This window comes from Cygnus olor, chromosome 8 (assembly GCF_009769625.2).
Source record: "Cygnus olor isolate bCygOlo1 chromosome 8, bCygOlo1.pri.v2, whole genome shotgun sequence".
NCBI lineage: Eukaryota > Metazoa > Chordata > Aves > Anseriformes > Anatidae > Cygnus > Cygnus olor.
Genome location: NC_049176.1, coordinates 25,664,999 through 25,685,001, shown reverse-complemented (window position 1 = coordinate 25,685,001; position 20,003 = coordinate 25,664,999). Strand labels below are relative to the sequence as shown.

General features: G+C 39.5%; 1 protein-coding gene across 9 annotated transcripts in view; it reads right to left on the bottom strand.

Moving 5' to 3' along the window:
- The window catches only part of ELAVL4 (ELAV like RNA binding protein 4), a 77,762-nt gene that overhangs the window by 25,026 nt on the left and 32,733 nt on the right, over positions 1 to 20,003 (bottom strand). For all 9 annotated transcript variants that reach the window (XM_040565442.1, XM_040565440.1, XM_040565438.1 and 6 more), the window contains exon 2: positions 15,091 to 15,331. In XM_040565442.1, coding sequence (XP_040421376.1) covers positions 15,091 to 15,331 — 241 coding nt within the window. The remainder of the gene's footprint in view (positions 1 to 15,090; positions 15,332 to 20,003) is intronic.

Below are 20,003 nucleotides of genomic sequence, written 5' to 3'. Positions count from 1 at the left end.
TACAGATCTGTAGGGAGAAAATTTCTGTCACTGCCTTAATCCTGGCAATGCCAAAGAGACCCAGATGAAAGCTTTGTAGTTTGTGCTGGTGACAAGTCTTTTTGAGGGGTGATGGGTTGAGTCAAGAGTCACACAAACGCTCCTGGGAGCTCTGCACACTGAGGGCTTCACAGGCCCAGCCCCAGAGGAAGGGGCTTCCTCTGCACCAGGCCTTCTCCAACCAGCATGCTGCTACACAACTGAAGTCCCCCAAAGGAAGCCTTTGCAAACGGTGTGCTACATCCCACGTAAAACTCTCCCTCGGGGAGAAGATAAGAGTGAAAATGAACCAGACGTACAGACACCACTCACTCAATTTTAATATCTGAATGGGAAGTGCCAGATACCATGACAACAGGACTCGAAGAATAAAAGGGAAAGGAAAAAAGTGGTGCCCCAAATGTGAAAACAATCCTATAAATACACTAATTGTTCGACTGCTTTAACTACTACTGTACCTACCCAAGCCTTGTCTCCATTTGGAAGATAACTACTGAGTGACCTCAAAAACGAAACAGAGCCCCCCCAAATACAACTGCAAACTCCCCAAAACAGAAAACAAGGTCATTCAGCTAACACCCTGCCAAGTTAGAACACTTGATTTCACCAGGCAGTGCCAGAGAAGATGAAAACAGCATCAGTTTTGTCCTCTGTAGTTTTGACAAATCCCTAAATAACACTGTCTTGCATTAAATGTCTTGATTTTTCAGACGTCCTAAAGCAGTAGTTCTTATGGAAGTTAAATACCAATTGACAATATAGTTGCCATTCCTCAAAGTTAGACATCAGAATTGTATATTGGTATCAAAATGGTTTTCATTTTGAGGTATGAGGTACGTTTTCATTCTGAGGTAGCCCTACATGCCCATCCAGAAAATACAAAATGGAGCATGCTTTGACAGGGCCTGCTACTGTCTAGGCACCACTAGTAGATCCTTCCAAAAACCCTGCTCCCACTGAAATTTCAAGAGGGCTTTCAAAAAACACGCAATTACTCTATTTTAAACCTGACAGCAACAGTGATAATAAAACATGCCTACTCTTGCAAATAGGAGCCTTTAAAAATACTTGAGGACACTATCATTTCAGACATTCTACATCTCATCTGAAAGACAATCTTGCTCTTACCTGCTCCTATACAGATTTCTAACAAAGTCAGCTGTGTAATTACTGTACTTGAGGACTTGGACTAATCTGCATGCAAAGCTTAAGTGTCAGTTTGAGACAGATGCTGCTGACTTGACTGGAGTCCTCTGTGGTTCCCATTACAGTAGCATGGAAGCATTTTTATCTTTGTAACACACCTTTCCAACACAATCACCACTTTCAGGAAAATACTTTTATTCCTATTTTGGAGAATAGAAACTGAAAGACATCGAGATCTTCACAGAGAACTCGGACCGTGGATGGACTAGCATTTAGCAGAACAGGAAACTAAAGCTGTATTCCCCCCCCTTCCAAGACAGTAACCTTATTATTGGACCTCAGTGCTTTTGTGTGTTGTGCTGGGCTCGAGATATCTTGTAAACAACGCGCACATTTCATGCTGCAGAATATATTAGCCTTTTTTTTTTTGTTTTCCTGCTTTTATCAAGGGTCTTTAAATGTAAAAATGGATTTTAAGCACAGGTGCATTCATAGTACTGCAAGCAGCTGATGAAGTGTGTTTTCAGAAGTCACTGCTCCTGACACACAGGACAACTGGAGTTCGATTTCTGAACAAACATTTGGATTTTCTCCCCGAGTTGACATCTACTGCTTCCCTTTTTTCATCTTCTCCTCCGCCTTCCTTTAAGGAGCACACAGTCTCTGAATTAGCAGCTGTTCTGAGAAGAGCAAGGCTGCACTCCTCCCTGCTTTGTCCCCGAACAGAACAGGGACTGTACTATAAAAATCCACTGTTCTGGAGACAGGCATGAATGGACAAGCAGCAGCCATGACTTATCTATCCCAAACAGTACATTCAATGCTGAAGAAGGGACGAATTGAACACAAGAATACAGAAATGTACAGGCTAAATTATAACAATATTCAGTAAGAAGAGAAAACAGACTTAGGAAAAAAGTGAAAAACAAATCAATACAAAAAAGGGGGAGCAGTAGTGTGGAAAAAAGTTTGCAACAGCAATTAAAAGGAGTCACTGAATTAGATGATACGTGTGGTAGGAAGCCTTCCACATCCAAAATAGACTTGTCACAACATGGAGAGAGCCTATGACACTGCTGGACCAGTGGCACACTAAAAGAAGTAGATGTAGCTACACTCAACTGCAATCACAAGTGTATTGGAGGTGAGAGACAGCAACAAACTGAAGACAAGAGTCAGTGACCAGCAGGTATTTAAATCAAGAATGACTTAAGGCTGAAGAACAACTTAAGATGCGAGATTAGAGGTGTCCAACATTAAAACAAGTAAATGCTATCCCTTGGTTCAACAGTGACTAAAATGCAGAAGCCTACAGATGTTTCAAGTGTGTAAAGGTTATGTCTGGAAAGGAAATATTAGAAGCGTGTTACTTAATTTCTCTTACACATAACACTAAGGAAGTATAAATTTTATGGTCCAAAACCTAAGATAAAGTGTACTCCAGTAGGAGGAACCAGCCAGTCATAGAACAGTACATGCTTCATAACAGCAAATGCATCTTCCCCTCCCGCATTCCATTCCAGAAGCTGTTATCTCTGAATTTTAGAGCATAGTGGATGGCAACTCAAAAACTTCCTACTGAGCAAGGGGGCAGGAACTGGAAGCAGAACTGACTGACTTTTCACTGGTCAGGTCTCAAGCAAAGGTACACTGTCTCCAGAGTATTATGATCCTACCACAGCGTGCATGTGCACAAAATGTGGATGTCTGGCATTCAGAGGCCAAGTCCAGGTGAAAACCTGCTGCAGGCAAAGGCAATGGCAGCGAGTGGTAGAATGGTGGGGAGAGGAAAGCCAGTAGAGAATCACAACACAGACCAGTCACTGAACAAGTTTCCAACTTTCGTGACAATCAGAACAGCACAAAGGACATCCTGCCTTAACAAGACGGAACTCAGTTTACAGGAGAGATTTTTGTTAGAAGGCAAGAACAAGCTCTCCCATAGCCATAGAGGAACTGTGTAACCAGAGGAATCAGGAAAGACACAGCTGAAATATAAGAATGCAGTGAATCTTCCAGCTTGGGAGCATTCTGAGTGGAAATAACAGCCCTAACACCTTCAGTCTAAAGGAAGTGACAGAGGCACATAAAACTGAAGGGAAGAGAATGTTTTGCAAAACAGGAATATTATGTACGACATAAAATGCAGCAGCAATACATGAAACCTGGTTGACTGCAAGTTCCAAACGCCTTGGTAATTTTGTCATTAAATGATTTAATTCACCAATGTTTAGGGTTTTGTACCTAAACAGACTGTTAAACAACAAAAAACAAAAGCCACCACAACACTAAGAAATCTCACAGTAATTCTGAACAATGACTCAGAATACCTATTCTGTCTCAAACAGCCCACTAATTAAACTCTTTAAGCTCTACTAACCAGTTTTTCCAATGCACAGAGGAAAGTCATTTATTACAGACCGGAACACAAAATTTAATATTAACAACACAACCTGTGTCTGCAGCATTTTTAATCTGATCAACGAAAACAAATAAAAGCTGCAACCTGACATCTAGAAAGGTTAATCTATAATAGTTAGATTTACGTAGATTACTTCACATAGCATCTGGAAAGATGCTAAGAAAAGTAAAGCTACTTCATGTTCCAAAATGCACTATCTATAAAATTTTGCTATCTGTAAGTACTTGAACTGTAGCAAGCCTACTTAAATTTGCTTCAGCTTTAAAGCAGAACTTTCAAGAACCTCAAAACGAAAGGATTTTTTTTTTTTGGTGTTTCAAGTGTTTATAGTATTCTATATAGATACTTGCAGGTAATGGAAGTAATGAAAAGCAAACTGCTTAAAGCAGAAAATGTTATGACTTTGTTGTGTGCATATACCTACTAGTTCTATCTGTTAAATTTATTGATAATTTCATTGAAAAGGCAGCCAGTTCTCAGTAATTGCCTTTTTGGTCTAAAATGCAGGTTTCAACATACTGTTCTCAAGAATATTAGAATTATATTAGAATGAACACGTTCATCACTTAATTTTCCCCAGACTGAAAAGCAAACCTTTGCCTTTTTAGAGGTGGCATGCTGTCTGTATCAGTCAATACCTTCTTCTATGCAATGTCTGTATACATGGCACTAGACATATCAGGTGTGGATATCATGACTACAAGCTGTTCTTGCTGGCTGACCACCACGGAATATGGTATAGGTTTCAATACGTAACTTTAAGGAGACATTACTTTTCACGATGTTAAGCATGTAGGTGGGTAAGCATGAGGGATACAAGCATTTTTTTCCTTCCTTTTGTTTTCAGTTTCGCAAAGTACTTCACCTGGAGCAAGTATGTACCATAATCCTACAGATAACGTCCAGATAACAAATCAGCTATTCCAATGCAGTAGAAAGCACCAGGGCAAATGCTCTATCCATCTAGCTCCCAAGCTGTTCACATTAGGGGCTGGGGTTGTTTGATTTAAGACTGAAACTTCCAGAGCAGAAAAAAATGAAGTAGAGAAATGGGGAAGAGATGCATGGGTAAATAGGAATGACACAGATACAGTATGTAGGAGAACAGAGGAATCTAAAAAAGGAACTGCTGGAAAATACTTCCTTGTTATATGTCCTGTCTTACCCTGCCCTACCTACACCATCCTCCCAACAGGGAAAGTAAAACCACCCCCTACATCTAACCAACAGCATCCTAAGGAAGAGAAAGGCAGCCTCATTTTGTGGTTCCTAGGATGCCATAGCAAGAAGCCTGCTGATACCTAATTTCAGGTGCTTTAAAGTGTGTACAAACACAGACTATCTGTACAGGACAGCAGGGACACTACACCTTCTACTGCAGAAACAGCAGCCCCTCGAGAACAGCAACAATTAATCATACTGGGGATGCTGCCATTTGTTTGCTTGCAGGTGAGCATGATGCAGCTTTTCATCCATCTGCTTTTGCAACACCCCTTAAAAACCATCTAATTGAATAAATATTCTGGGCTCTTGTGAATAAAAATAATGAGAGTTCAGGTTTTTTCTTCAAGAAGATATATTCCACTGATTAAACAGATGCTGTGAGAGCCATAAGAACTGCAGTACTGGGTCAGAGCAGAGGTCTGCCTACTCCAATATCCTGCCTTCAGCAGCACCTGCAGATCAGTAACTTGTGCTGAAATTCCTAGGGGGGAACATAAGCAGAAACACCTGCAAAGTCAGTGACAAATCCTGCTCAAGGTGAACAGGTCCAACAAACCAAAGTAGTGAGTCAGCCAAAACAGAGCTGGTGAGCAGAGGCAAAGAAATAGCATCATGTCACAGAAGTCAAAGTCTTCTACTTTCTCTGCATTTCTTCTTCTTAAACTCAAAGTCTCACAGTGAAAAGAAGGACCCCAAGACCATGGAACCACAGAAATATGAAACGCTGCATCTGGGCAAAACCTGAAATAGCAGGCAGATATACAGAAGGACCTGAACAAGACTTGGGCTTTACCATCCATAGAAGTCAGAGGCTGCAATACCCTTATCAAGAACTGCTCCAGGAGAGAAGAGGACATGAATCAGGAGTCTAGAGAAACACAAAAATATGCTTGGCTTTTGTCAGCTGACAAGCATCAGAGCAACTTCCAATAGACAATGGATTACTGATAGAGTTATTGGTGCTGACTACAATCACAAGACTGCTGTTGAGCTGCACACAAAAGTTGTTGGACACCCGATTCAGCTAGCAAGAGAAACCATCCTCTAAGGAGGAGAAAAGATGGTTTTCCACCATTAAGGATGCACAGGTGTAGAAAACAGCAGTAAATCCTCTTCTCCAATATATTATTGCAGATAATGACATAACTTGATTAGAAATTAACCCCTCTTAGCTGTAAGTCAAATTAAGATGATATCCTAAGTTTCAAAGCATTGAGTTTGAACCTCTGAAGTTTTCTGCAAGCAAAAGAGAAGGAAAGGATGTAAGGCCTGGCAAGGCCTCCATTGAGCAGATATCCCAAAAGGAACGCTACCTTCTGCAGAGGGTCCCTCACTTGAGAAGCACGTGGTAAACAGGTTAGCTTGATCACATGAATGGGTCCTCACTCAAGTCAGACACAGGGTACTCCAAAAGCAGAGAAAATCTGAGTGGATGAAGTCTGAAGAGGCAGTTTGCTTCATCTTTCACTTTTTACATGTAAACTGGGCTAGCAGAAGATACAAAGAAGAGGATGAGAACGCTGAAGATGTAGACTCCCATGGGCAGGAGATCCCAATCTGGATTGGAAGGTCTCAGGGTGACTATTTCCAGAAGCTAAGGCGAAGGAGATCTTGCAGAGCTCTTCTGGCTGTGGGAAAAAAGCACCTGCACTCTAGGAAGTCAAATCATGATGAATCAGCTCTACAACAGAAGGTGGCAAGTACTTCCTGCTCACCAAGTCTGAGAAAAAGCTACTGCAGGCAGGTCAAATAATCCTGGTCACAAATGTATAAAACACCATCTTATAGCCAAAAAGAGACTCCTACCAGTGTTAGTAAAAAGCAGAGTCTTGGGAAGAGAGCAGGAGCTAAGCCAATTTCAAAACCATTTAGAGTGGTTTTGCACAGGTCACTTTTGTTCTTGGACAAGTTGTCTAGCAAGAAAACTGAGGAGATGGGCAGGGGTAACAGCTGCAGCACAGTACTGTTGAAGGGCAGAAGGTCTTGAGCAGAAGGGAACAGATGAAATGCTGGTGAAGTCAACCTTAGTGCCCTGAAAGGTGAGTTATCTCCTCATGTGCTGTCTACTGCTGCCACAAAAGGCCCTGCCTCTGCATTGTTAGTAGAAACTGCTGCCAATCTCCCAGTGCTTTCCTGGAACTTTCCTTTCCTCCCCTTTGTCTTTGTCCTCCTTGGGCTAAAACGAAACAAAAGAAAAAGGGTTAGGGACAAGGAAAGCTGGGCTCGGTGCTTCCAGATAGAAGGGCACAATGGGTTAGAAAAGGGGCAAAACACTGGGGGCAAGGATGGACTGTCATCAAACAGAGGGCTCCACCAACAGATCTATTTCAGCTGGCTCTTTCATGGTAGATGGACTACCTCCACACAGACACAAAGGGCTGAAAACATCTGACTATAATGTCAGCAGATGCACTGAAAAGCCTCATAGGTAGCCATCTATCTGGAGGTCAGTTTCAGACTTGTAGGTGTGCTTGTGCTGTTGAGAAAACCATACCTATAAACCTTCCTCATTAAACTTGATGGGAAGGTAATGTTACTTACTCAAAACAAGTAGTTAAACTGTGAAGGATAAACTAAATATGCATTAAAAGCATTTAATGCTCTCCAGAACAGATCTCAGGATTGAAACTGCTAAGAAGTTAATTAGAAAGATTTTTCTCAGCACAAGGGTCATGCCTTCTTGCTTTCTGCCTGTTTGCCCCAAAACTCATTTCAATTGCTTTTTTCCAAATAATCAAGAAATCAGAATTCTTTTGTTCGCCTGTGCAGAAAATGCACTAGATAACTGCAGAGAGGCGATAAAGAAAATGATGGATGCAAATTCGATCGTTTTCCTCTGTGTTTAGAAGAGACAAATCATACCAAACATTTTAGAAATCCACCAAGGCACTCATTACTATTCCTATGTTCCTTCCCCCATGATGCTAATGAATTTAGTTCAGGTACTTAATCCAAACACTGATTTAGATGATCAATATTTGGAGATCATCTTCAATCTGCAGCCCTTACAAAAGGATATGTAACATTGAAATTAGGTTCTCTCTGCTCGAGAAGAGAATATACTTTAGGAAATAAGAAGCTATAAAAATAAAATAACTAGGCCACCAAATTAAGATCAGCTTACCCAAAGTCTTTAATGACATTCAGAACCACATATTTAGGCTTGACAAATAATTCTAGATTTCCAGGTTTAAAAAGACTGACACATTTTTTACTTTTTTTTTTTAAATCTTTCATGCACAATTGGAATTACCAAACAAAAGGATTATAATCAAATTACAGCATGCTCTGTATTCCATCTGATCCATGGAAAGACTTTTCCTTTTTCAGTGCTAGAACACATTATTGCAAGACCTCTGGTTTTCTGGGCACTTGATTTTCAGCTGCAGTTACACTACTCTATCTGACCACTCTTTCCTCATTGCATTTTGACTATGGATTCAACTCAAAATACCACTCATACAAGTCTCCTTTATTTACTGAAGTACAGTGAGACCAATCTGCAAGTCAATTCCTGAACAACCTAAGGTAAGTCACTGAATTTGGCATTATTTTCCAGCTAAAAGAACTCTAGTGTGTATACACACCCACCCCATATATATATACGCAGAGCCAGCACTATCTATTTTTCTCCCTGTATTTCAGGAAATATCAAGTCTGTGCTTTCAAGGGAGTGAAATACAGGAAAATTAAAATACTTACAGGCATTTCATATCCAGCCACACTGTATGTGCATGTGCTACTAATACTAAATATTGCCTTTAAATGCCAATTGAATCAAACACCAGAATTGTATTCACTTGGTAAACTGTGAACACCACAGTACCTATGTGTTTTTCTACTCTGAAGGATTCTGTTAGTTCTCATCTACCACTGGAGCAAAGCAATTGCTTTTGATGCTCAGACTAGCCTAACAAGATCTGTACCAAATAAGTGATCAGAGATCAGTGACTAGTTATCACTGCCTCAGAGAATTAATAAAAACCCTTCCAAGACAGCAAGGGAATAAACTACCTCTACAAGGTATTTCTCTCGTAAACCCTGATATTAGGCAGTCTTATGCCATGAGGCATGAGTTTACGTACTTTCTAAACATTTTATAAATCTTATCTAACATAATCCCTACATTCTATAATCCTGTTTAATGTAATTTTGAGTGGGCAAAACTGCTGGAACCAGTAATATCTCGAAATGGAAGGAACTTTCAGAGCACCACCAGTGAACAGGCCATCAAATGTAAAAGTAGTTTATATCCAGATTAGAGTTAGTCACTTAGGATCAGGTAACTTAATGCTGGGTTTCACAGTGAGCTATACTTATCTGCATATGGGTCATACACCTATTTTTCCTTCCCAACAGGAAACATTTTTGGTATGCCCTTTTACTGAATCCTTAGAAGAAGCTTATATAAAACACTGACAGTCTTTGTACATGAAGTTTTCAGTGAATAAATGCTCTATTTGCAGTTTCTGAACATAAATAGCTGAACTATTTCTTTTGAATGAAGAAAATAGATATTCCCCCCAACGATAAAGAAACAATTTTACTAATAACTCTGCAATTTTCAACTTGGGGCTTTCAAATATGGACTTCACCATCTGTTACCTATTGTAATGAACTGTATTACCTCAAGGTCTCTTTCATAGAGTTAAATTTAACCATTAATCCTGATTTTGCTTTGCAACTTTTCATTATGATTTTGCTTTTGGAGCTTTCAGAGTCCCCTCTTGACCCAAAGACAGGCACTGCGACCTCTCTCCCATCTACACTATCAGACAACAAAATCTCACATTGAAATAAAGATTAGCTGTTGCCTGCTGCAAGCAGTGGGCCAATACTAGAAGTTGGTTTGCTAAGTTTAAGTAGCATTTTCCTGCTACTGCACACTCTGTCAGACTCAAAAGCTTCCCTCCTGGAGAGCCTTACTGTTAGGCAACATGATTATACCCGGCTTTCTTCCCTCCTGCCTCCTAGGGTCACTGCCACAGTTTGCAGTGCCAATTAATGGCTTCTCCTGAGGATACAGACCTCCTCCAGGCAAGGCTCTCAGAAACAGTCACTGATTCTGGATGCTGAAATTAAGACTGCTTAAACAGGTCCCAGATTTCAGAAGGGACCAGATATTCAACCTCTGAACAGAACACTCCAGATAGAACCACCAGTTCAGCACCATTCACTGCCTACGCTTGATTAAATAAATATCTGTGCCATGATTTTTACCTCTTAGTGCATGTTGGTAAGCCACTTGTTATACATGGAGCTAGAAAGAAATAATTTTTAATGCAGAGGGACAGAAGATACCAGCTTCACCCTTCATGGATGTATTTCTGGAGCAGAATGGGTGCACACTCGGCTTGCTGGGAGCAGAGGCAGAGCATCCACCACTGCAGGCTAGGAATTGACTGGTGCCTGGAGAAGCACACAATGAACACTGCTCACACGGAGAACTCCTGCACTCAATGCTGCACTGTTTCTCATTCCGACATTTTGTTAGCTTTTGGTTTTTGGATGATGTGGTTCAACACCCAGAGAGTAAGGTACGGACACTCCATTACTTCTAGACAGGACTACAGGCAGTCAGTAGTTTTTCTCTTCCATCACATGCTAACACAGATGCTACTGCTTTAAGCTCATTGTTTGTCTTTTCTGCCTTTTCACCGGGATCATCAATATTTATATTACGTTTACAATGCCACCATTATTTCTGAACTACAATCTTAATCTAAGTCTATATCAGTCCTGTCATAATTACTTGAAATGAAAATGAAAGATGTAAATCTGTGTATAATCATAAAGGAATTCAAAAGGAACCATTTAAAACAGTTGCTTTTTGGGGAGAAGAGCAATGAAGTTCCTGATTATGCATGCAAAGAACATCAAATTGCACCACACAGCAGGAATATGCAAACTGTCATATGTTAAGTGATGCACAGAAATCCTGTATCAATAAATATTCTGCTTTACAGTGTGCCTGGATCATTGTAAGGTATGAAAGATTTGAGATCCAAAAATTTTAGATGCTGCTCATTTGAGAATCAGGGGCTACAAGTTTCTGTGTGAGCTATAGAAACAAAAGTATAATTCAAAAGCACTCAGATCAGGTCACCAAATCAATTAAGTTTATAACATGCATCCTCTTTCCCCACCTGCAAATTTAGTCAATGACAATGCACTTGGCCAGCAGTGATCGCAATGCTTCTGATGAACACTATGCTGACTATATCTTTTGTTCAATCTTTTGACAACAGAAGCTCAGCATTTCTTCCCTGAAAATTTTCTAACGAATTCAAGCTGTTCCCTTCCTCAGCTTAAGTCAGTGAGATTTATTACTAGCTTTCTTTGGGCAAAAGAAGAAGTGGAGTGCATCTGCAGTGCTATACAGTTTAACGTCACTTGTAAGCACTGAGCCTCGCATCCATCTGAAGACATAGTCCTCCTCCGTAAAGTCATCTCCTTTCATCTAAAACTGTTCTAAAATGTTTGTGTCATTTAGTTTTTTCTAAAACTCAAATTCCTTCTTCTCATTTTTTGAGAGCAGCTGATTAAACCTGAACAACTGGGTTGTTGGACGAAATATGCTGTAGCTATGAAATGGTACAGCAGGGACCAGTTTCACTGTTAATTTAAAATGCTAGAATTAATTAGGTAGTGTAAATGAAGAATTTAATAAGCACACTTTACAACCACAAGTTCTGCTTTTATTAAACACCCCTGCCAAATGAAGGCAACTATCTTCAGTCTGTTTTTCCTTGTCTCATTACCTTAAAATCTCTGCAGTGAAAAAACATTTTTCTATTGCAGCCCCTCCCCCATAATTAAAATGTATGCCTGACTTCTATCTCCTCTTTCAAGTCATTAGCATCTTTAAAAAATGCTACTGTATATCCTGCGTGTTCTGAGAAGGTACCAAACAAAACCGAAGTTTACAATTTTGGTTTTGAATACCAAATTAAAGGCTGTCTTAGAAGCTGTCATTCCTATTCAACTCAGTACAGTGTACTACCAAATTAGCATATTTTTTTTAGTAAAGGAATATGCTTGTTTAAACATGTGTCTTTCCAAAGCGAGGGGTAACATCACGAATCAATTTTCTTAAAAAACCCTGCTACTGTTCTAAAAGACCTGTAAAAAGACTTGGAGCAGGTGATTACTGCCGACATATAGTGTTTAATCCATTTGAAAAATAAGACAGTTCAGACCATACATTCTCTCAAAGGGATCCTATATATTTAACAGACTTTGTTTAACTTTGAACTCCTTGAAGAAAGTATTTTGAGAGCCTAAACATTATTTCACAAAATCTGCACACTTGCTTAGCAGTACAGGGAATACAGAATTTAACTGGTTCACGCAAACGATTCAGTCCAGCCTCCAAAATATATTCAAGATTCTTCTAATGTGGCTTTGCCAGGCTAGCTATTTAACATGATGATTTGGTCTGTGACCTTTTCTATGCCTCTAAACAGATGCTGAAGCATTTGTTTAGCAGCACAAAACAGCACACACTTAGCTGTGATTTATTAAAAGAATTTCTGAACAAACAATGAAAAATTCAAAAGCAGACAAAACCAAAACTAATTGTTTCAGACCTCCACCATTTCAGCTCAAATAGCTTAAGAACGCTATTTTTTCTACAACACAACTTCACTGTTAAATAAATCTGCAGTGATTTTTAATAAGGAAAAGAAGCAAAGAACCCTGTAAAGGTAGTCATTCCTGTAACAGCCTGCTACCATGCTTTGCCAGCACCAACCCCCAAAAACACAAAAAACAAACATGAAATCCAATAAGCCTCACTTACATTATGACCCTGAAAGATGAGTTGGGTATGACCTCAGTACATTTCCATTTTATTACCCCTGATGTTCTAAGAACATCGGAAGATTATTAACTGCTTCTGGCTGACAACGCCATTCAATTCAGTAACTCCAATTTAGTGTGAGGAACACACACCCTGAAATGTAGTAATGTTGCCCAATACCTTGATAACAGGCCTGAAGCTTTAGCAGATTAAGTTCTGTTTGCAAAAATAAATGGCACAGAGACTTTGGAGGACAATTATCATAACCTTTTTCCTCCTTCCCCAACTTGGTTTGGTTCTTATCTGCTTGCATCACTTAAAACATGCAGGCTCTGAAATCATTTAGGTGTGGTGACCTCAAAGCATATTTTATTTTAAAAGAATAGTTATGAAATATTTTACTGATCATAACCATTTATGCACTTGGTATGGAAACAAGAAATATAGGCAGAAACTACCCAAGAATACATCCATAAGATCATATAGCCAATTTCTCACATCTTCGAATACAGAGACAAAAGCCCGGAGATAAAATGGAACAAGAAGAACACTGTTCCTAGCAGATGAAGTAATGGTTCCACTTACAAAGGCTGCCAATTCTACATGAGAACAACACAGAATATATAAAATCTTGGTGTTTTATTTCAAGTAAATCCCCATGAATTTAAGGCATATGGGAAGAAAAAAGCTACTGAAACGTAGGACCTGCCATGATCGAAATTCAGGCTAGGCACACTAGACTTTTGCAGACAAGGGTTAGTCGTTCACTTCCATCTGAAATAACTGAAGTAACCTATGGTTCAATTTCTAAGATCATATTCAAACTGAAAAGAAAAAAAATATGGACCTAAACTAGTCTGGTAGTAGGTATCAAGGGTGGTATGTCATACTGAGATATTGAGTCAGCTAGGCTTGTAAGAATGAAGAGCTTCAGCTCTTCACATGGAAATTTTTGGAGAGGGAGACTAAGTGATTTTTCTTTTAAGCAAAAAGAAGTAAAGAATAAATAAAAAGTCAAGTCCATTTTTCAATCTGTTTTTTTCTATACCCCCGAAGCTGCATCCCAATCAGAAGATATATTGAAATAGATACATCATGGTCAACATGCAAGAAGAAAGCTCTGCTGGACTACACTTCTGAGGACTTGAGCTGCCCTGGGGCTACTGCCATTTATTATGTGCCTTGCGTTAAACAAGAACATTGCTATATGTCAGGAAGTAAATAAAAAAGAAACATTGCATGTTTAAAAGCACTAAGCAGATCTTCCTAATGCTGCCAATAAAACAGCTGCCAGGCTGTTACAGAGGTAGGTATGAAGACTTGTCTTTCAAATTCCTTATCTTTGCTCAGTGCCCCTTTCCCACAGAATGCATGCCCAAGCTGCCTAGAGTGCATCCTTAAGAGATGGCTGTTGTTCTGGAACCCTTTCCTTCCCGAGGCTGCTGCTTTTCTTTGTGCTAAACATAACACTGGTGATGCACTGAACAGCAGTGAAATTTCAGCTGTTCCCCACCTACAGTGTGAGTAGACACACAGCCTATAAAACTAACCTATAAAGCAAGCTATAAAAAGTCATTGCTCATCCTGCTGTTGTCTCGTGCATCAGTGAATTCCTGGTTGTGGCAAAGATACAGAGCAGGTTAAGCACACTGACACCTGTCCACACCTTTAGTGACAGTGCAGACAACTCTCTCCTCTTTGAGAGAAGATCTGTAATGGGAAACTTCTCTCATTCTGAAGAAACCTACAAACAGGTGCCATGTCATGCAGGAAGGGCTCATCACAAATTAAGGTGTCTTCAGGGAACAACTCTAAGTTCATTAACCAATATCCACAAACATCCAAAAGAAATTGAGAGCAGTGGCCCCCAACTACTGACCACTGCTGCTCCAGAAAGGCATGGTAAGTGGGCTGTGAGGGACGCAAAGAACCATCATGACTTTGAAGTGTTGCTAACAGGCAAAAATTTGATGAAGGATGGTAAGGTTCAAAAGAAATAATCAAAATTATGAACTGTCAGTTTGCTCAAGCAATTTAGACTATGTTCCTATAACTGAGTCAATGCTAAATACAAAATAAGTAACGATGAGTGTTATTTATTCAGGGGGGTTGGACTAGATCTTCAGAGGTCCCTTCCAACCTTAGCCATCCTGTGATGGATCAGGAAGGCAGTATTATTGTATGAGCTTCGCTGCAAGAAGCTGCATAGGGAAGCATTATATGCATGCACACTGGTAATGTTTGTTCCTCCCCTCATTTCTGTGCGCAGGTTAGAAATACAAGGCTTCTTCTACAGTTGTTCTAGATCCAATGTATATCACTGAAAACTAAAGGCCTACCACATGAAGAAATCTACCATGATATTTGCAGTAAGTCCCACACTAAGCACTTGTAACACGAGCACTGGGGTTTCACTGACCCTGATGTATGTGAAGGTGAACGATGCTCGAGAGCTTACCTGTGATTTTGTCTCTCACGAGCTTGCAGGATTCTATTTCACCGATGCTCCCAAAGAGACTCCTGAACTCCTCCTGGGTCATGTTCTGGGGTAAATAGTTGACTATGAGGTTGGTTTTGCTGTCATCTGTGGCAGCCCCCGTCTGCATGGGGGAAGGGCAGTTTCTACTGTTGCTGGAGGGTCCATTGGTTGTATTGGAAGTAGGGCCATTCGACACCTGAGGCTCCATGGTGCTAATTATCTAAATCAAAATAAGAGGAAAAGAGAAAAAAGCCTTAAGTTTCATAGATACAATTGCTATTTTTAAAGATACTTACAAACGAATGAGTAGGTAGCATTCATGGCCAATTTAGATACTTCAACAAAAAACCCTGCTTGATTCCTCTGTTATTGTTGCAAAGTAGGTCATGCTAGTCTTTGGCTGTGAGCATATACTAAGATGCAGTTTAAAAAACCCTTCTTTTTTGTTAATGCGAAGCTGATTTCTGCTTTCATCACACAGCCATTTTCACAAATGTATATTTAAACCACATAAATTTAATTATAATTTAAGGTAATAATCATAATTAAAATTATAGTTCCATTAAATCAGATTAAGTAAGTGTATGGCTCTATATGAAAAGGTAAAATATTTTACCTATTTAATAACGGTATCACAGAGTGCAATGACAACAACATTAACCAGGCACAGTCAATCTGCAAAGTGTCGTCATTTGGACTGCCTTCGGTTAATAAACTCAGCATCCCAAGACATAAAACTTACTGGTTCCACTGATGACCTATATTCTCCAGTTATTTTTTTCACTAACGAACTGACACCTCTTTAAATAATAAAGCCCTGGATTTGCAATCTTTGGAGATACAAAGGTCATTAGATATTTACTGGAACCAGAAAGGTTTAATCAGAAAGAGCTTATCAGGCACAGACTGGAATTTTAACAAGCAGTTCTATCTTGAAACACAGAACTCTGATTTTCAAAGATACTCAGGTTTATACTCAGATTTTTCCAAAACATCACGGAAGAACCCATCCCAGCAAAGCAGATGCATGCCAGTGGCCCCATTCTCACCAGTGCACCCGGCCGCGTGGGTGCAGATGTCTGCAGGGTACAGAACAGAGAACTAAAGTCTACAGCACAAAGCTGCAGAGATGTGGATGAAGAATGCCAAAAGCCTGGGCACTGCCCAGGTATCTGCCTCAACCGCAGTGCCCAGCCTGTCTGGGGCTGCCCACGGAAGGACACAGCCGCAGATGTGAATGAACCGAAGCAATGCAAATGGCAGCTTTCACTGTCCGCTGTAAGATTGGCACTAGTGCAGCTGCACTGGCATCTGTCGAAGCCCATCCCTAGGACGGGACGGACAGACAACAATGGACAGACAGACAACGGTACAGGCTGGAGCCACAGGAAGGTGCACTGCGGGGATGGGCACGGAGGAGAGCAACCGACACTGAGCCTCGCGCTCATCTCATCCTGTAATTATTGTAATTACTCATGACTTAATTAGCTTTCTTTTTTAAAGCCAGGGAGGTACATATTGCAACAAATTAGGCTTGTAGTTTGGGGGGGATGACACCAAAACAGGGGAGTCTCTTCTAAAATTAGCTGCATCACAGCGGTTAAGTTTCTAAATAGCTTATATGGTCAGTGGTGGTTTTCTTTTCTTTTTTTTTTTTTTTAAAGTTGAAATGCTTTGGTGTTGCTTTAAAGCTTCATTTATAGAATAACCCTCCTTTTTAATCAATGGAAACAAGTTTTGAATTACTATTATTTTTATTTGGCCCAGGATTACCTACTTGGTATAGCAATTTCCAAATAAAAAATAAACCCTGCCACATTGTGTAGCAACAGAAAGGCCTTCAGCCACAAAGCCAAATCATTTTGAATATGAATTCCCCAGGAACAGTAACCTCCTGGAAGCAGTCAGCACGCCTGAGTCAGAAGCCCACTGCCGATTTGGCCAGCCACACACCACCGCCGACACCTTCCGTGAGGCAGCACCGACCCCACGCGCTCAGTGTTCAGGGCCTTCCATCTCACCCGCTATTAGCCACATTCCCTCTTCCAATCCGATTTCGTACAAGTATTTACTCACACATACTAAGTGCTTTTGATGCTACTAAATCTGTTTAGCTCAGGAGTCCATCTGGAAGATAATCTTTTGATCTCTGCATCCCTAGCCTTACAGCGGACAGTAACTCCAATCCTAAGCTCGCTAATAACCTGCTGCCCGGGTATGTTCTCCTCACACTAAGGGTAACACTCACCCTGTGAGACACTGCTCAGTGTGCTCATATACACCGTATCAGTTTAATTAAAACAAAAGAAATCCAGTCCAGGTTTTCCCTGAGCACCATCCTTGTGCTGATGAAGCCTGGCGTCCCTCCCTTGAGCCAAGCAGAAGATGGAGGCCGCCACCACACAGGACCAGGCCTGCTCCAGCACTATGGCTTGTCCTGCACTGCTGACCACCACCACCAAGCTGTCATTGCCTTTTGGCTGAAAGTGATTTCATATGCTGTAGCAAATTTTCACCCATTCTCCATTTCATATACTAGCTTCCACACTAGGTGCTCCACCAGGACAGTGCATATTTTCCCCTAGAGCCTGTGTTCAAACCCCATTCTCTTAGCCAGTGAAAGCCTCGCAATTAACAAGGTACAGTCAGAAGGTGACAGTAAGACAGCTGATGTGGTTAACTGCAGCTGTGTATTTAAGTCATCTGACTAGATCATTTCTATTATAAAAGCAACACAACAAACTGCAATTTTGGGGACTGGTCCTGCACCTAAAGCAAACAAAATACTGTACCTGGTTTCAGTTACAGCAGAAGCAGGACTTCAGCACAATTCAATGAGAAAGGTACATCACCTATTATTAGCAACAGGAACAAAAGCTATGTGCAGTTTCCCACAATAAACAAAACCCCATGATCTTTTAAAAAAAGCCTATTAAAGCAAACAAAATTCAAAGCTGGCTGGTGTCCTACTTACGCATTTTGCAAACTTTTTAGTTGCATTTTAAGCATGGTTACCTTCCACTCCATGCAAATAAATACAATTTAACTAAGATATTTAACAAATACTGAATATTAGAGGTAAGCTGCTCAAGAGAAATCTGTTCTTGAACAAATAGATTTTAGTATAATACTTCTGAGTACCTTAGCATAAACCTGTGTTGCACCAGGTTTTCTTCCTTGTTACTCTTACTCAGCTCCAACTAGGTTTTCCCGATTATTAGATTTTTCAATAGTAGAAAGGAAAAAAAAAATTATTTGACCTTCAAATTATTACAAGATTGTAGGTTACTAAAAATTGATTTGCTATGTAAGAAAAAATATTGGATAGAGAAAAATTGTTAAGAAGTGTTTATTTTTTTTACTGAATAATTTTTAAGTCTGTGCATAGTGATTTCTACGTAAAAACTGGTAAGTACCAGAGCATGAATTCTTGTGGTCTCAAAAGAGTAATACTTATTTCAGCAGTGCATACTGATTTATATTAGTAAAGACTTAATGGTAACAAAAAGGTTAAGCCCCAGTCCCCTTTTCGAGCACAGTCTTCTCCCCTACACATCCACCTCAAACTGTTCGGAGTTCAACATGCATTCACAAGGACACTGATGGTTGGTTGATAATTGTTAATATTAAGATGTTGTTGATCCCACATCAGTCAGCACGTTACATAAGAATAACTACATTATTTATTCAGGGAGTAGATTTTAACATTTTAACATGTTCACTTTTTTCTGATTTATAACACTAAGATTTAGATCGTTAATTCAATACTTTTATCACAATATGGACATTTCTGAAATTGATACTGGAGTTTCCAGGAGCTCACTCTCATTATGCTTTAATTACTGGTAATAACGTTATTTTATTGTTTTATAAAAAGAATACCGTGCTGCAATTAAATTCCAAAAAAGTATAAAAGGAGCCTATAAATCTACCTTCAGCTCATCAAGAGCTTATTTGGATACTAACAGAACAAATATGGAAACTGAACAGTAATTTAACACAAAAATATATACTTTAAGTATAAAATACACTATTATTCTTTGTAGATTAGTATTACACCTCTACATATGCTATATAAAATTGGCAGTGTTTTCATTATTTTGTAGCCCTTCTCAAACCTAATTTAGGTAGCTACTACTGGTCTTGAAATACTGCAGAACAGATGTATACTGATGTGTATTTGCTACTGATATAGTATCACAGGTTTTCTTTTCCTTCATTTTTTTTTTGCCAGACTTCCAGTGCTGCAACATTATTTTCTATATACAGGTTAACAGTATCTTTGAAGAAAAATAAATTAGTTGCTGTTTTTAGACACCGATAATTTAAGCACCAATATTTGAATATTCCATCTTCATAATGTTATTACTATTATTACTTTTAATCTGTGACTTAGGCATAATTTCAAGACTGATTTTTGTCAGTTAAACAAAGGCAACCCGTATCTCAAATTGTGGATATGTTTCATCACACTGCTGCTTGTAAAAATCGCTTCTTGGTGTACTACTTTTCTCAGTATGGTAATGCAGCCACCAAGGAGAAGGTATTTTGGTTTGACAGATTTCACAAAGAAAAGCTTTGCTGCTCAGGAAGACAGCATAAGCTTTGCCAGTGTTTTGCAAAACACTGCTTACCAAAAGGCTTCGTATAACCCCTCCTACAAAACATCAGCAACAAATACCCATTATAGCAACTCCTACATTCCAAATAATGTTTCAGAAATACTTCTGCCGTATCTTTATATACTTTTTTCCAATTAATTCAATTAATTTCAATTTATTCCTTCTCAAGTATTAGCTCCAACAACAATGCAAATACCTGTATGTATAAACAAAACTATTACAATGCTTAAACAAGCCACAATAACTGACATTAATCTTCAGTTGCTATTA